This window comes from Thunnus albacares, chromosome 15, assembly GCF_914725855.1.
Source record: "Thunnus albacares chromosome 15, fThuAlb1.1, whole genome shotgun sequence".
Classification (NCBI taxonomy): domain Eukaryota; kingdom Metazoa; phylum Chordata; class Actinopteri; order Scombriformes; family Scombridae; genus Thunnus; species Thunnus albacares.
This window is the reverse complement of record NC_058120.1, coordinates 5,552,280-5,570,680: the sequence shown is the minus strand read 5'-3', so window position 1 is coordinate 5,570,680 and position 18,401 is coordinate 5,552,280. Positions and strand designations below refer to the sequence as shown.

The following is an 18,401-nucleotide window of genomic DNA, read 5'->3' as shown; positions in this document are numbered from 1 at the left end:
TTTTTTTTTAACATTATAAAAAATATAGTGACCATCATCAAGCTTTTGAGAATAATTATGTGTCTGTTGATTTAACAAAAGCAGGCAAGCAATATCTGTAGGGCTTAAGCAGCAAGATTTTACGTGGATATCCCGTACGTGATAGAAATTAATAGAATCGATGTTAAAAATGGTTCAATTGTATTCCAACTTGCCATTTTTCTATTTGTCTACTTGCTGTGTCTTTATGTTTCATGGATGAGATTGTCATTTTGTAATTGACCATTCACTGCTATGTTGGTCAGCTTTCCATTCTTGCATGACACATGCACTTTACAGTGATAATGGCAGATTTATCACTTGAAATTCTTAGTATTTTTCAAACAGTGGGTTCTTGTTTCAGATAGGGATATACAAAAGCAGGCTTCTTATTTATAGCTGGCAGAAATGACAACTTGCCTGCAGATTTTATCAGCTGCAGCTAGCTAGCTAATGAAGCTAGGCTTAATTCCAAGAGCTGGTCTAAAACACTGTCTCCAGATGACTTTTTAATGTCTGAGCTGACTCGTATTAAACTGAGAGGTCTGTAAAAGGAGTCTCAAATATACACCTCATAGCTAAACATTGTGCTAAAAGACTGAGGCTAAAGCTGCATGCACGAATGTATGGCTGCATGTCCCAGGCAAAAAGTCAGCATCCTAACCACTTAATGATTCAGGAGACATAAAGAAATAAAGAAACAACATTCTTCTTGTACTGCAGTAAAGAGCTAGTTAGTCCTAGCGTTATAAGAATGATAAAGAAAAACCTAAGCTTAGACTTGTATTTCATTCTAACATACCATGCTAATGATATCTAAACCCTGATATTCAGGAGTGGCTTCCACACAGTGGATGTACTGTCTTTAACAGGGCTTTTCTTTAATGTATTGTGAAACCCAGCAAAATATTGTAGTATAAAATGTTTCTTGGCCTTGTAAGTAAAAGGCAGTTGTGTTGTGTCTGTAGCAAGTAATCTAATTAGCTGGACATGCTAACACTTGCATTTTACATTAGAGCAGACAACACACTTTAATCCATCCATAGATATCTTCAGGTAGCTACCACATCTGGGCTGTGGTCTGGCATTTCAACCACTGCCACATTGAGGTTTGTGCTGCATTTGGATGTTCCAGAGAAAGAAATGCCAAAATCAAGGCACAAAGTGTTATTTTACAACATACTGTCACAAACATGTTGAATTTTATACACTGTTACCACTATAAGCAATGTTAATTGGCTATTAATCTTTGCAGTAGGACATTCTATTGTGAATTTATGACTGAAGTGAATTTGTAGCTTCCGTTTATTATAATTATTATTATTATTTATTTATTTATTTTATTGTTATTTTTATTATTATTATTATTTATGATTCAATTTATTGACAGCAACCCTGGACGCAACCGTGCCAATGGAGCCAACTAGTATCTAGTTGGAACACTATCTGATGATCTCCCTCAAAGAATAAATGCTGCTTTCACAGTTACTAAATTTATTAGGGCTAAATGTATTAAACTTATTATTCATACAGAAACATGAGGCCCACAACTCACTTCTCATTTTCCTGCTGCTTTTGATTTTGACAAAGCAATTGGTTGAGCAGAACATGTCACTGTCACACCGGAACTGATGACATAACATACGGTGTGCATAATTTATGTAAATAGTGTGACAAATGTCAGTGTATGGAATATGAATATCATTAAAACTGAATCATGAAGTATGTTGATTTGCAATGACATTTTTAATAGTTATAACCATTTAAAAAAATTAACAAGTCTCTATCCTGTATTTTTTCAAAATGATCATAGTAGCCATATTACAACACAATATAAAAACAGGAAAACAGGAAATACTTCTAAAATACTTATAAAATGTAGGCTCAACCTTAATTTATTATAGTAATATTAGACTGTTACTTTGCATTAAACACAAATATTTTGGTATGAAATCCATAATTTCTGATCAACAAAGTATTACTTACATTTATGTATTACACATAAATGTCTAGTATTTTGAGACATCAAAAAACTGCTGGAAAAGTGATTGATTGATTGACAATTCAGTGAGTTATGATAGCTGTAAGAGTGGATAGACCTCTTCCCACAATATACTTGTATGCGGTTTTTTTTAGATATATATATATGTGTGTGTGTGTGTGTGTGTGTGTATATTAAATAGATATAACAAGTAGTACAATATCATATAGGTAGCAGTGTGGCCGATGTGAAAAATCATCAGTTACAACACTGATATCTTATCATCTGATTCCACAACAGATTTTCCACTGAGGACTCAGATAAATCGAGCTGAAACAATGTGGATTATTCTACAGTGAAGATAAACCTCAGAGTGGCATGCGAGGCACTGAACGAGATATTGGCGCACATGCAGCTGAACACAAAGAAATTCTGTATGTTAACACTGAGAAATGCAAGATCGCATCTAAAGACAAGCCAACAGTGCTAATCTTCCCTTAAGCTTTAACAGGACATGCAGTGAAGTTTTCCAGTACAGCTCTGCTTGATTAACAGACTCAGCAGCAATATGGACAAAACTATATCTTTACAGTAACAGTCACAATGATTCAACGAAGAGTTGCAGAAAAACATCTGGGCTTGTTGTTCTAAACACTTTTGCCACATCCTGGGAAAAATCTTTTGGTGCACATGAAGAGGTGTGTCTATGTTTCCACACTTCCAGAAGAAATGGGTTGTAAGTTGAACAGATCAAAAGCCTTGAAACTCAAACGTCATCAACCGAAAATCCAAGGTGAAACGATGTCACCCACATATTTCTGTTTGATAAGTGACTTCTGGGAAGTGGAGAGTACAGTAAACACAACAGAATTAAATACTTAGCACCAAAAGATGTTTCAGGATGGATGAAAAACTGCAACCATACACATGACATCTTTAAGATTTAGCTTCCTTTCTAAACTTCAGATCGATCCGGTTCAAACCATAAGCTGTAGAACGGAGGGTGATGTTTTTTTTCAGCTGATGTCAAACAACAGGACAACTCAACCAAAACCCATTAACATTCCAAGCTGCACGGCCCTCAGCCTGCTCTCAGACCTGCATACTCATAAATTACACTGACAACCTTGTTGACGGAGTGAGATAAACTTCCCCATTGTGTGTGCACTGAGACGCCTCACTCAGAAACACTATTTGATTTGACTGTTTCGGGCCAACGACGAGGAAAACAACACGCTTCAAGACCAAAACAAAATCATACGCAAATATACAGCCCATTTTCGTCAAGCAGCCAAAAGTTTCCTTTCCTTGCTTTCTAGTATTGTTGGAGGTGGTGTGGGCTTTTGTTTTTATTTTCTTCCATTGAAAACAAGCATTGCAGAGACGTCCAGTAAAAGTGGAAGGAACGCCGGGGTCTTGTTTATTTGCCAGCCGCAGGCAGTTGTGTTGACCACTCGGTGGCTGCTCAGAAGTCCCCCGACCACTCACAGTCTTTCTTCTGTCAGACCCTGTTATTTGTTCACTTCTTCCACCACAAGCTCCAACATTTCCCCTTCTCACTCTGCTGTTTTTGCCCAAGCAGCGTTCCATTCTTCTTTGTCTCGAGGTACAGTGTGTCTGTGACGCACTTCCTTCCATTGTATCAGGAACTGATACCTTAATGTTTGTGAAGTTACACGCAGAGTACGTTCGGGTGTGCTGATTGGAAGGTAGTGTAAGCTCAGTACAGGTAATTGTATGTTTCTCCGTGACTATTTGCCTGTGGTCACTTGATTAAGCAGAGCTGTGAAGTAAATTACAGCATAAAACACCTTGCTTCACAGCAATCTCTTGTGACAGAATGCATTTTAGATTTGCCAGCCAGTGGACCTGCACAATGACATGAAAACAACTTATGGCTGAAGTTGAGTCACATGAGGTCACTAGGTTTATTTCCTTACTGCAGTGGCAAACAAGCAAAGAAACATTTTGTTGCTACATGATGTCATTTAGTAAGATGCTCCCACCCCTTAATCTCCACATCACAGCGATTCCAGAGCTGCTGTAGACAATTCTGATAATGATTTTTTTCCTTATAAAAGTCATAAAAGAAATCACATGGTTAAATGGCATCTGTTTACTGTAAACCGAGAATCACCTCCACATCCAGCACTACTCATGTGTAGGCAGGTTTCAGGTTGCAACACTTTAACCACATCTTAGCCCCGCAGGAAAGTAGACTTTTCTCCCAACTGTAACCTTTTCTTTTATCCATGCTGACTGATATTGAAATAAGTACAGCCTCTTATCATAATCAATATTCAGCAAGATAAAATATTCAGCATCAAACTTAATAAGAGAACCTAGACCTTCCCTCAGACTGGTTTTGGGAGCTGTATTTATTTGTGGAAAATCAATCAGTTGAGCTCCTTTACATCACTGCTTAAAGAAACAGTTTGACATTTTGGGAAATATGCATATTTGCTTTCTTGGTGAGAGAATACTGTCATTTTTCTATCTGATAAATATAAGGCTACAGCCAGCAAATGGCTAGCTTAGCTTAACAGAAAGACGGGAAACAAGGTGAAACAACCCGGCTCTGTCCAAAAGTTTTTAAAAATCTGCCAAATGTACCTCTGAAATTCACTTGTTTACATGATATATCTCATTTTTTTAATCTGTATAAAAACCCAATGAGTAAAAATGGTGCAGTTTTACAAGCACAATAATTTCCTAAAGTTTCTGCTGGTCAACTTGATGATTATTACAAGACTCCAAGAGCCAGACTAGCACTTTGTGCTAAGCTAAGCTAACTGACTGCTGGTGGTAGCTTTATATTTAATGGACAGATGTAAAGGCGGTATCAATCTTCTCATCTCAAGCCCATTGTACCAAAATGGCAAACTAAACCTTTTGATCACTTAACAGTGGTATTAAAATGCATACATTATTTATTTTTAAACTACTGAAGTGCATGTCTCTCTTAAGGAGTACTTTGCACTTCCATAAAGTTGTTGGAACTGTATGAGACACATTTTAATATTTTGATGTTTATTCCCTCGTATAGGTCGAACTCTAAAAATACTGGATCCTACAATTCCCATAATGCAGCTTGATAGTATGTTTTGTTAGACACCACCCATAAATTGCCTGTGTTTTTCAAACCTATACCAGCCCTGTTTGTAATGAAGGGTTTCTGTTAGAAATGTCTAGTCTCCAATCCCATGTTGAGATGACCCTGATTTTCCCAGGCTGAGTAGCACTCCTCATGATGACAAGTACTCTAACCTTCATGTGTTAAACTAGTGGAGTGCACCTTTCAGATGCTAACAGGATACAGTATTTTGGGCCTGTTCTCAGTCCACTGCCATTTCCAATGTTCATTCATTCCACTTGAAACTGTCACTAATACTTAAATTGATCATTTTTGACATTCAGGCTTAAACTAAAGCAAATGAGGATGACATGACATAAATGTAAATGTTATTATAATAAATGTTATATAGAGTCCAGACAGACTGCATATAAACAAGAGAAAGATGTTGTCGATTTGTTTTGGTGCTTTTTGCATACCTGAATGTTATTGGTTTCATTGGAGGACATACAGCCAATGAATTTATATTCTTCTCTCCACAATCCCACACTCTGGAGGTCAAGAACGATCAAATTATCCCTCTGCGTTGTTGTGTTTGACTGCCTTACATGAGTCACCAAGGCAACCAGTAAATGAAATCACTGAAGGATGGTTACTTTAATTCACAGGAACTGTCTGCCAGTCTGGCATCCAGCCTCTTTTTAAAGCGATGTTCTTGCACAGTGGGCATCCTGATGAAACTGCTGATTAGATTTCTATTTAAAAAGTCCAACTTGCACAAGACACTGTGACGAGAGAACGCGTGTTTGCCACTGCATTGTCAGAGCAAACACTTGGATAGGATTCAATAGATTTCATTTCTTTGAGAGCAATGTGGGGGAAAGAGAAAGGACAGTGCTGCTCACCTGCAGGTCTGCAGCTTCCTTTGACGCAGTGGATTTAGCAGTCATGTATTGCTGCTTATTTGCCGCTTTGCATCAAAAAACAGCATACTGACTGTGTTAATGAGCCACTGACACTACAACAAATCCCACTGTCAGTCACACTGATTGTTCTTTAACCCACTCACTATTCTGCTAGTCAGCACTTTCCTGCATGTGTCCTGCTGGGAGCACCTGAGCTGTGAGATTAACCATGCTGATCATGTCGAGCTATTATCTAGGTTAAGGTATTACGTCCTGACAGGTGAGTGACGCTAAAGAGGGTAGAAAATAAAGGAAGGCAAGGGCAAAAAAAAGGGAAGTGTGTAACACCAAATATATTCATTTCTGTGAATTCTGAACTTGCTGCCTTGAGGAAAAGTTTCAGTTCAGATGAGACAGTTTCTTCTTTTCTGTTCCACTGAACTGTTTTCCTGCTAATTATTTAGCTAATCTAATTATTGCATACCACATGAACAATAATCTATTCATGGTCAAACTGCTGTCTCTTCACAGTTTGGTTTCGATGCTGCTTTTAATTTCTGTGGGAGATATAGAAATTACGAGTTGAGTGCCCATCAATGACCCAGCACTGTTCCACTGAGCAAGGTGGCTCTTTATGATACAATATGAGAGATTTAACAGTGGCAAACTGAAAACAAGTGCATTTTGATTAATATTGTTAGATGCCAAGCACACTGTGTGTATAAGTTTCTCCTTGTCTGTTGAACCTGAAATATTTATTGAGAGTGGTAGGTGTGCTACCTGTGCTTTAGTTGAGTATATCCATTTTACTTTATAATTGTTGCTGCACTCTATTTATCTGACAGCTATAAGTTAGTTTGTAAAGTATGATTTTAAATGTAAAGCATGTGATCAGTTAATGAAATATGATAATGTGTAATAGATTAAAGCATCCAACAGTATATATATGAAGTAGTTAAAATTATTTCCACCTCAACCAGTTAAAATGCGACTTACATGTTCATACAGCTATGAAAGTAATGCAGTGATATAATGTTGCACTCAGAAATAGGCCATTCTGCATTATTATTTTTTATACATTTTGTTGATACTTTTTAATAAAAATAAGCTTTTGAATGCCGGACTGTTACTTGTAATACACTGTTATATTGCTATTTTTACCCAAATATAAATCTGAGTACTTCTTCCAGCACATGTATGGCTGACTAGTCTTTTAGTTTAGCAGGTTATTGATGGGTCCTTGAAGGCTGCATTAGGGCTATCAGCCTTCTTGCGTCACGTGCACCTATAACACGTCGGCCACAGCCTCCTGCAGGTAAGCCTCTTGCTTATAGACGGCAGGCTGGATGAGATGTTCTATATGGAGCCGATTCTCTATGATGTATGATGGAGGGAAACCGACGTATCAATGGCGCAATAACTGCGTATCCTCCGGCCACAGTGCGCACATTGACCCACGAGCCTGTCTGTCACCTGGCCTGACCGTCTCCCCTGGTGATCGGCTGCCTCTGCATTTCAGTGCTTAAGCACTCACGTTTTTAATAAGTCCCTGAACGTGTCATTTATCATCCAAATCCAGGAAAACTAAGGGCAAATTGGAGCAATAACGTCTGACTGACAGGCATCACATAGCACTGTTTGTTGTCTATCCCAATTTTTGCTTGATATCTCATTATGTACTTAAAGATCAAAATTGGACTCATATAGCATCAGAACCTGTCACAGTGCCATACCTTGCTTCATCCAAATTGACGCCGATGGGTGCATCTCAAATGATATTACAGCATTAATTATAGGACTATGGCAGATTAGATTTCCCCAAGCAATTTAGCAGAAACTGTGTCGCTTAGCAACACCGTTACCGCTCAAAAGCTGTGCCGCTGGCAGATGATAAACATTAATCATTAATTAATATCATTCAAATAAAGATTTATTGAACATCTGTGTGCTTTCTAGCGACGTTTCACGAAAAAAAAAGCTCAGGGCGCCGCAGTGCTCTGAGTGAGTTTAGAGAAGAGAGTTCAGACTCTCCACACAGATAGTTACAGATCACTGCACAGGTCAAAAGGTAGTGCAGAGAAAATGACACCCAGTTACTTTGGAAAGGGTGACATATTGGAGGGCTGGAGTGTATAATTGACGTGTTCACGTTATGAGCAAGCAAAGAAACTCAGTCCCTCCGCGCTGCGACCGGTCACCTCAGAAAACCCCTTGCAGATTATTTTCCCTCAACACAACTTCCCCGACTGAACACTGCAGCTGAAACTTTTTGATGGGAACGACTCTTTCTGGCAAAGATATGCGCGGCAAACAGCTTTAAGAGAGCTCAGCATAACCAGTTATGGTGATACAGATTAAAATAGGAACCATAGCAGATTGGATTATACTTAATACGCCATTTCATATCGTGTAACGTGTCATATTCTGGGCGCTGTGCCCTTGTTTATGAGGTGCGTCCGAATTACAATTAGCCCACATTTCACTAAGATTCCTTTGAAGCAGCTACGTTGCTCTGTGGTGTAGACTTAACCAATGGGCCATATTAATTTGACCATTCGAAAGGGAACATGTTGTGTTTTGTGCCATCCTTTTGCGCTCCATGCCACATCTCCAAATTACGCACAATGCATCGCCGCCAAATAACACAGAGACTCAATTGTGCAGAAACGCTGCATGTCCAATCATTTTTCAGTGGTCTTTATTAACAGGAACAGTAGCAGAAGAAAGCCGGGAGATGTTGAGCTCGCGGGTCTTCAAGCAGTAGAAATAATGGGTACGGTGCACGCGCTCGGCCTCTCTACGCTGATGATATATTTTAGTTTTCTGGGCTGAACACAGATGCGAATATCGAATTAATTCTGGCACAGAAAAGCAGACAAAAGAGATGCTTGATGCTCTTAAAATCACTCCTACTACACGTGTAGCTTCACTACACGTGTGCCGCGCCACATGACATCGCGTGCATCCATTCGCTCTTTATGTTAGTTTGAAGCTGTATTATGTTCGCTTTACTGCATGAATAACCGGACCGGGACCCGCGCGCTGTGAGCTCCGAGTCCGGAGTACAGCGCGCGAGGGGAGGGAATCCCTCCAGTGTCTGACGCTTCCTTTACCAAGGAAACCCACACGCGCTCGCTGACGCAACTGCCCATTTTAGGAAACATGCGTCAATGGACTGAAGCAAGTCAGACAAATAGTGAACTTCACAGCAGGCTCTGACGTCCGTAACAAAAATTAATACTCCGAGAAATATTTTTGCTGTTTTTACTGGATCCACGTAGTTCCACTATAACTCCAGTGTCCGCTGGGCAAAGGATGGTCATAGCGGATCTTTCTTTTTCACTGCCTTATCCAGGAACGACCCCTCCCTGGATGAAGTCGCAACGCCCAGGCGTGACGTAGGCTGTTTCGTTGGTGTTGAAAAGCCGTTGCAGTTCTTCATAGTGCCATTGAAGTGAGTCATCTCTAGGAAGTGTGGTAAAAAGGAAAAGAAAAAAAAAGTTAGAACTGTTCCGTGAACAGCAGAGAGCGCAGATAGAGTAAGTAGTAGGCAGGCAATACAACGGAAAATCTTCAGAAGATTAGGCAGGCAATAGGCTTTAAAGCGAATGTTAACCTGCGTGAGTCACTCTGTAACTACAGGTTCACTTGTCTCAACTGGACTTGACTGCTGAAGGTGTGCTGCTGGCTTTAGGTTGAAGTTTGCGCACCTGAGAGGATCTATAATAGTGTAGTGTAGTCAACCTGCGACTCAAGAATAATAAAAGGACAATAAGAAATAGCCTTTACAAGTAGGCCGAGTACATAAGATAATAATTATTCCAACTGGCAATATCTGTAAGATGTTTTAGGTTAGTTTAGAGGAGCATAATTGCACGTTGTCTTTGCCAACTCTTTTCTGGATATCCAAAATTAACAACGTCTCAAGTCAGAGGATTTTTTTTTCTGTTGGTGCCTTTTTACTGCGAGGATTTAAAAAAAAGGGTTGAGAGCTCAAACAGTCTACTGAAATATTACTCTTTCCTGGATCATGTACCAGGACTACTCCGGGAACTACGACACCTCGTCCCGCGGCAGCAGCACCTCTCCGGCCCAGCCAGAGTCCTTCACAAGCGGCAGCAGCACGATCGGCAGTCCGATCTCTACCTCAGCCTACCAGGTAATACAAGGAAACACCGAGGTGTCGCAACATATATATCTGTCTTAAATTCGCAATGATTTCATGTGCACAAACTATGGGAACTGCAGGTTGTTCTTGTAATTCATGTAGATGTATTTGTTATCATGACACCGCGCGTTAATAGGCTTTTAATAGGAATTCTCCAGGTCGCTCTGGAAAAAAAAAAAACGGATGAACCCAATGACAGAGATTGCATCGATGACTCAACAGATGCAAGACCCCAAACTACGCACAAGTATTTTGGACACATACCATTTGAATTCTGTCACTATGTTATCTAAAAACAGTTTGATGATATTGTTTGATCAAATACCAAATGTACGCAATGGCACAGTAAATGTGCGCACCGGTCATTGTGTGCGTACCCTATTAATATAATAAAAACCATTCTTGCATTGGTCCCTGTGATAAAACACCTCTGAACGCACCGGCTGCACCCACAGATGTGAGGTGATTTGTGCGCTTTTGTACAGGAGAAACGGGATAAAACGGATTTGAGATTGAGATTTCCAAATGTCAATCTCTGATCCAATATCTCTTTTTTCTTGCGCTGTCACCTTTCCTATCCGTGCGTAAAACTATAACATTTTGGGGGTCTTTGCGCCTGTAGCACCAAACTGGAGTCGCATTTTACGCGCTTGAATTATGAGAACGATAAATCCTTTATAGCACATACATACCATTTGCGCAAGCCTGGTAATAAACAGGGTACAGATAGAGCTTATAGTGGAGAATGCAACAGGCATGTACTGCTCCGTACAGGCATTAATAGTCCACCTTAAAGGCGTGTGTTGTTGCAGAATGTAATTTTACTTGAGTTCTAGTTGCAATTTGTGCTAAATATTTACATTTTATACGTGTGTGGACTGTTTTGCATTTGTTATTGCATGGTCATGGAGTCAGACTGTGCTTTGATTTTGTTAGGGCTGCCTTTAGTATTTCCTCATCGAGAACATGCCAGTAAGCAAATCGCTGCGCTAAAGAGAGATATTGTTTCAAAAATCACAATCCTCGCAATCCATCTGCTCGCTTTTCACCAGAGTTTGTCTCATATCTTCTCAGTGAGACACAGCCTACATATTCTGTAGGTGTGCCAGTGTAATGTTATGAGGACGCCGTGCCCACATATATTCACAATAATAGGATATAAATCCGGGAAGAGGCAAGTTGTTTACCCGCACCCAAGTCTTGCGTTTAGTGCACTTCTGTGGAAAAGCCTTCTCAGCCTCACGCAACATTACGGTTAACGACTTTTGGCCCGTATCTATCATTGCTCTGGTTCCCTGTAATCACACACTGGCTGCCTGTTTCCCATTACAGCGGGCTGGAACATGACCTCTTCGTTAGCTTTATTGAGACATATCAAAACAAGACATTCTGTCTTTTTTATTGGACAGGTGGAATTTTTATCAGATCAGAGGTTTTATTTGGTAACCTGGTGCTTCTCCATATTTCCTGTAATTACTTTACTAAATCCGTCACACTGGATTGCACACGATTTACACATTCATTGTTTTTTTTTATTTGATGGGAATTGGAATGATCTTATTTTGAAGGCAAGTTCTTCAGAAATTCCGCACACATAATTCTGGCGAACAGTCTGGCTTGTTACAGCTGGCTGCTTCCCCCCTTACTGGAACTGACCGCGTTTCACATGTGCTTAACAAATCCCATACACAATGACTCACCAGATAAACAAAGTTCCAAAAGACTGCCGGGATATCCGACGGAAAGTCGGGAATAACGGGGATAGAGGGACGTGCGTAAATTACGCGCACAGGCTGGCACCCGGTCTGTTTCTGGACTCCAGAGACATGAAGTAATACTGATCTGACACCGGTTCTCATACTGGTGATCATTTTGCAAGTCACACTCACTCATACATGGAGAATATATATACATATATATATATGTGTGTGTATAAATATAAATATGAGGTTATATGAGGTTTTGAAATCCTCATAAAGGTGTCTTTCTATTTGAGGGATTAATGCCAAAAGTTGAGTCTTGGAGTCACATTCATATCTCTGGACCAACAATATACCAGTCTCCATCACAATATGACTTGAGATGTCCTCACAACTACATTCAAATTCATTACAAATATATATTTGAAATAAAGGTTGACCCCAACAACAAACAAATCATTACTACTGTCACTTATTGGATTTTATATTTCTTAATAATTCCTTGTGGAATAATTATTCTTCTGGATTTGGGAAGAAGATTTATGGCTCTTATGAGCCTGTGTGTTCTGCATCTGCCCAGTCAAATACATATTTACCTTCCTGCCAGTCCAGACATGTGTAACACCTTCCCAGTACAGTGTTTTATCTCATGGTTATTATAGTAAAGTGAGATGCACAGGACACCTTGGGCTTTCCCACATGATTCACAGCATGTGTCACTGTTCCACTCCAGGGGTTACATACACACTGTTTTGCCTATGTGGATTGAATCATTACTATAAGCTTGAAATGTGAAAAATGTGTGAATTTGATAATGGTCTATGGTGTGTGTCTCAGTGATTTTGCTGTCAGCGAAATGAGACCGGACTCACAGAAACGACCTAAGATGTGATTAAGTTGCATGCATTGACACCAAACCAGCGCACAGACTTGATCCTCCATTTGTGGTGGCCATCACACTTTTCTGCAAAATTTTCTTAAACACTTACATCATGCATCCCCTCTCACCACATTTCTCTCATTTCTCCACCTTCCAGAAGTACAGAGTCGACATGCCCGGCTCCAACAGTGCCTTCATCCCCACCATCAATGCAATCACGACAAGCCAAGACCTACAGTGGATGGTGCAGCCCACCGTCATCACCTCCATGTCCAACCCTTACTCCCGCTCCCACCCGTACAGCCATCACCTGACCAACGGGCCAGGACTGCTGGGGCACAACACGCTGGCTCGGCCTGGGGTCATCCGTTCCATTGGGGACGCCAGGGGCCGACGCAAAAGGGATGAGCAGGTGAGATACCTGGAGTGACAATGTGCGGGTAACAGAGCAGCAAAAAGAGCACAGGGCCTTCAAATGCTACCCTTTTCATCAAAGGGTAGATTTGATTTCTTTTTATAAAGTTTTTGCTTCACACAGTCTTCACAATGCTGTAAAAGTGTTTTTGCATTGACAGCAAGTCTTAAGTATCATCATTTATTTTATCATGCCAACAAACTCTGCGCCTTTTTATTATTCTTATTCTGGTCAGAGCCAGCCAGTAGAATCCAGCTCTTGTGTATACTCTCGCTCTTGGCTTCATATTGATTGTGTGTGTCTGTCAAACAGCTTATTTTACCTGCCGTGTTCCTTCTTACTTGCTCTTAGCTCACCCCAGAGGAAGAGGAGAAAAGAAGAGTGAGGCGTGAGAGGAATAAGTTAGCCGCCGCCAAATGCCGCAACCGCAGGCGAGAGCTCACCGAGATGCTACAAGGGGTGAGTAGAAACCTGAAAACTTGATCAGAATCTTCTAATGGGTTCCGCTTCAATCATATAAAAAGACCACAAATCAGCGTAAGCGCTGGATTATCTAGTTCCTTTTATGCAGCAGCCTCATCTACCATGCAACCAATATCCTTCCTGGGTTTTTTGGCAAAATTTGACATGGCTACAATTAATGCAGAACATTAAAAACAATTGCAAACATGTGCAGCAACAGGAATACACGGTGTACAAGGGAAAAAAAAAGTCCAACTTGTTCATAAGTCTGGCAGGAATCCAGACTTTTCATGAGTGATTTGACTCCACACCTAAATTTACAACCTCGCATTACTGGTTTGACGCTCGCTGTGTCTCTGAGTGCAAGGTCTGAGTGAAAAGATGACAGGCGATGAAAAGCTTTTTGTCTCGGGCGACTGTAGACAGAGGTAGGGCTGTCTTGCGGCCCTGCCTGGCAGACAGTAACGGCATCTAAATGGACTAATTAGCCGAATTACAGTGAGGTTGAGCTTGTCAGACCTTAAAAACCCCCAGGAATGGAATTTGCTGTAGGCAGCTGTCTGCATGAATGCAGGACATTTTGTAAAAGGGGCAAATTGCTTGTCTCACAATCCCACATACAGACATGCTGTGCACACACAGACACACACACACCACAGCCACTGCTTCCAGGGGAAAAAAAAACGCCCCTTTCCTTCTTCACACGCCTGTTTTTTAAAAGTCCAAATAAGGAAATGTCACTTTCCAGTGAAATGAAGGAGCTGCAATGTCTCCTCTTTGATTGACTGATATCATTCATTGCTGCTTTACTTGAAGTTTCTCGCTGGGCACCTCCTCTCTTGGCTCCTTCTGAACAACTTCCTCATACCTTTGTCCATGAGTCAAAGTTCTCAGACAGCAAGTCAGCTTATCTTTATCTGCCCACTTGTCTAGCACTGGTGGAGGCTTTTATGAAATGTGTTTGTCTTTAACGTGACACATTATTGACACATTGTTGATGTAGATCTCATCTCTCCAAGACACAAACAATGCATAGACCTTACGTTACACTTGAATTCAAGCAGAAGGCTTCAAGATGATGTTTTTTACATCTAAACGGCTCACAACACGTCTTGATTTACTGTGCTGATTGTAGAATTGGTGCTACTTTCTATGTTTAGGAATCTGTAGCAAACAAACAGTGCCATCTTTTGGCGATTTAAAGGAAAACCTGGACCATCTGACTACCTTAGTGTTAAATGAACATAATTTTCTTTAGCTATGATCTCAATGTCTGTGCATCACTGAATATCCATAAAAATTATGTTGCAGCATCTGTTTTTATCGACTTCAAAATAACCTGCTGAGGGGTGACCTAGGGGTTAAGGTGAAAATGTAGAAATGCAGCATCTCTGGTTTACACCTGGTTGTAGACCTTTGTTGCATGCCGTCCCAATCTCTCCTCTTGTTTTCTGTTATCTCTTTAATGTAGCTGTCAGAAAATGCTCAAAAACAATGAAAAAAACTACTCACACTCAAGTGCTCACTTTTATATCCTGGTCCCCTCTGAACAGGAGACTGAGAAGCTGGAGGAGGAGAAAGCAGACCTGCAGAAGGAGATCGAGAGCCTGCAGAAGGAGAAAGACAAGCTGGAGTTCATGCTGGTTGCTCATAATCCAGTGTGCAAGCTGCCCATTGAGGATCGCCATCAGTCATCAGGGCACCAACAGCATCAGCAGCAGTGCGCCCCACTCTCCCTGACCATGCGCCCTAACATGGGCAACCGGAGCCACATGAACCAAGTGGTGGTGAAGCAAGAGCCAGAGGACAGCGAGGAGAACGCGGGTAAGCCCCAACGCTCCGTCATCAAGCCCATCTGCCTGGGTGGCAACATTGTCAGCAGCGGGATGTACTGCACAGATGGAGATAGCCTGAACACGCCGGTGGTGGCGGCGTCCACCCCAGCCGCTACGCCCAACGCCCCGAGCCTCATATTCACCTACCCAAACATGCTGGAGCCCGACAGCCCCTCGCCCTCTTCCGAGTCCTGCTCCAAGGCCCACCGGCGCAGCAGCAGCAGCGGAGACCAGTCCTCAGACTCCCTCAACTCACCCACCCTGCTGGCCCTCTGAGCGAGGGCTGGGCACGGCATGGAGAAACAAACACTGTGGCCGAAGGCAAGCATGAGGATCAACTGTGCGTCCCCCTCCAGTGTCTTTAAAGACCCAAGAGCACATTCAAAAGTCCAGACCAAGCTGACCATGTGAGCCGTCTTCCCTCCACAGGGAGACCCACAAGGGCTACGCTGTGTGTTTCTTCTTGTTCTGCTTCAGTGTAAAATTTTTTACTTGTAAAAGTGTGTGCACCAATCCTAAAAAGTGTCATCCCTTTGCCATTTCAACTCCAGAGTGTCAACTTGTTTACTGGACAGACAATTTTGAAGAAAGACATGCCTAAATGTGGCAGTTGTGAGTTGAGGTGACTACAACTTGAGAGCTTGTTCTTAATATATATTTTTTTGAAAAATGTTTAAAGCCATGTGGCCGACACTTGCACTCCGCCAAGACGAATCAATAAATCACTAAACGAGGTCAGCATTTTACTGGAATTTCTGAGGGGAGAAAGAGACAATGAGCAAAGACTTTCTCTCATCTTTTTCCATTTAGATTTGTTCTTTCACATCTCATGAACTTGGACATTGATCAGGAATCACTACTAAGAGTGTGTACACATTTCTGACGTTATTTCCATCTCTTTAATTGTATTTATGGCCTGTGCTGAGAAATTTTACAAAGTGTTTTGTTGAGACATTGTCCTCTCCTTGATCTGCCTGTAGAAAAGCAACATGGTCGTCCAAAGGGTGACCTGGCAATCCTCAGTGTTGCAAAGGATACGAGCCAACTTTAAATCAATGACTAGTTCCTCAATACTCTATACCGTCTATTTTGCCATAGTGGCTTGACTACAGTAGTATCGGTGTGCTTTTCCTCAGTGATTCTGTATCTGAACTTTACAACATGTTTATGACAAAGTGTATGTGATTTACATTGATGTCAGGGATATCTCTCATGTATAGTCGAACCCCATCATGGAGAACATTGCAGGACTGCAGGCTGTTGTATGGTCTAGCCAAAGTGTTGCAGCGGTGGTACTATATGTGGAGGGATGAAACACTTCATCGGTCCATTGTGTCACATCAAGAAAGGTCTTTTTGCTCCGTCATTTCAAAGACAACCTAAATGTTTTGAAGAAAACCCTCCTCCACTGGATTCTGTCGTCCTCTTGCTTTGTTTCTCTAAATAAAGGTTTTACCTTTTTCAACACTGCCACTCAGGGCAGGTCAGGTTTCACAAAGCCAAAAAGGTTTGTATGACACATGTAATCCCACAATTCGTCAGTCTTTGTCTAAAGGAAGGGATTTTGCTCAAATATGAAAAAGCCACTGTGGTCTAGACTGTCGCCAGCTGCCAATGATGTCAACCCTGTTTATACTGTGTTTGTAAATCTGTCACTTTTAGTAAAGAAAATAATGTTTAAATTCAACTCAGATGTGCTGATTTATGGGCGTATGAGCATACGCCAACATCGAGGTACTCAGAAGAAACTTTGTCACTAGTGGAAGCCTTATTGGCTTTAAACAAAGGCCAGATACAGTAACTAGTTTTTCACAATAAGGAAGGGATAAGAAGACTCTCTCTACAGCTGGCCTGAGATGAAAGAGGGGACACCTAGAGAAGACATAATGTCTCTGAAGTTCTACAAAGCACTTCTTTTTCATGATTTTTACATGTGTGTATCTTAAAGGGATGAGGGTTTTCAATACCGTGCACTGAGGAGGACAGAACAGCGATATTTGGGACTTTTTTGTTTACTTCAAACATTCCTAATGAATATAATGTCAGGGGTCAAAAGGGGGGTTGTCATCTTTGTTCGAACCCTCTTTGTTATCTGAGGGATAAAAGTTGTGGCTGGAAGACTTTTGTTGCGCTGGATGCAGAAAACTGACTTTGCAATTCAATACAAGCTGCTGCTACTTGTTTGGAAAGAACATGTCGGCTATTTATCTTTTGACAGTGATGGGGTTCATGTGGATGCAGCAGGAACTCTGTGGTCCTGTGCAACAACAAAAAGAGGTGAAATGATAACCAAAAACATTACTGTGGGCGAGTCTGACGTGTCTCTATGTTGAAATTTTCTGGAGCCCCTCGACACACATAGGAAAGCCATTGACTGTAGATCTTCTACTGTCCATGTCATCTACTGTCTGTCGCCTGTTTTCAACTACTATTACTTATTTTCCAAATGCTTTAACTGTTTAAAATGATTCAAAATTAATAAAAACAGCAATATGTATAGCAGTGTTTGTTAATTTAAATGAATAATAATAATTAAAAAATCATTTTCAACTTGGAATTGTCTTGTTTTGTTCATGGGAATGCACACACACAAGCAGTAATCCTTGTGACATTACACATTTACCAAAAAGCTATAATTCAATCTCTTATCAACAGATGGTTTTGTCTAATAGAATGAAAATATCACTAATGTATTTATTCATCATTTGGATCATTCAAAATAAGACTAATTGACACTATTTTGACTATCTTGGCTGGTGGAAAGACGAAAGGCTACAGCCCAGGTTAATAACAAGTAGCTGTGGACAAGAGAAAGGGAAAGAGCTGCTACTATGAAACGGTTAAAATAAAATTTAAAACAGTTTAACTTTCTAGCAAATGTTAAAGAATCCATTTGAGAGCTTAATGGGCCTATCCAAAACCTTTTAGAGCAATGACTCAATGACTCAAGAATAATATTATCAA

The 18,401-nt window shown here is 40.8% G+C and overlaps 1 protein-coding gene across 2 annotated transcripts; it reads left to right on the top strand.

Annotated features, from left to right (window-relative positions):
- Positions 1 to 9,435: 9,435 nt before the first annotated feature.
- fosl2 (FOS like 2, AP-1 transcription factor subunit) lies at positions 9,436 to 17,934 on the top strand. 2 transcript variants are annotated; one of them, XM_044375054.1, is made up of 5 exons: positions 9,436 to 9,516; positions 10,017 to 10,136; positions 12,883 to 13,137; positions 13,492 to 13,599; positions 15,156 to 17,934. In XM_044375054.1, the coding sequence occupies exons 3-5, from the start codon at positions 12,898 to 12,900 to the stop codon at positions 15,711 to 15,713; spliced, it is 906 nt and encodes a 301-aa protein (XP_044230989.1). In that variant the 5' UTR covers positions 9,436 to 9,516; positions 10,017 to 10,136; positions 12,883 to 12,897; the 3' UTR covers positions 15,714 to 17,934. The 2 variants fall into 2 exon arrangements, with proteins under 2 accessions (XP_044230989.1, XP_044230988.1); XM_044375053.1 differs by having other exon boundaries at positions 9,438 to 10,136.
- The last annotated feature ends 467 nt before the right edge of the window (positions 17,935 to 18,401 follow it).

Excerpts from the sequence above, each read along its gene's own strand:
- fosl2 (XM_044375053.1), top strand. The coding sequence starts at position 10,008 with ATGTACCAGGACTACTCCGGGAACTACGACACCTCGTCCCGCGGCAGC. Across the intron at positions 10,137-12,882 it reads TCTCTACCTCAGCCTACCAG|AAGTACAGAGTCGACATGCC; the intron begins GTAATACAAGGA and ends TCCACCTTCCAG. Across the intron at positions 13,600-15,155 it reads TCACCGAGATGCTACAAGGG|GAGACTGAGAAGCTGGAGGA; the intron begins GTGAGTAGAAAC and ends CCCTCTGAACAG.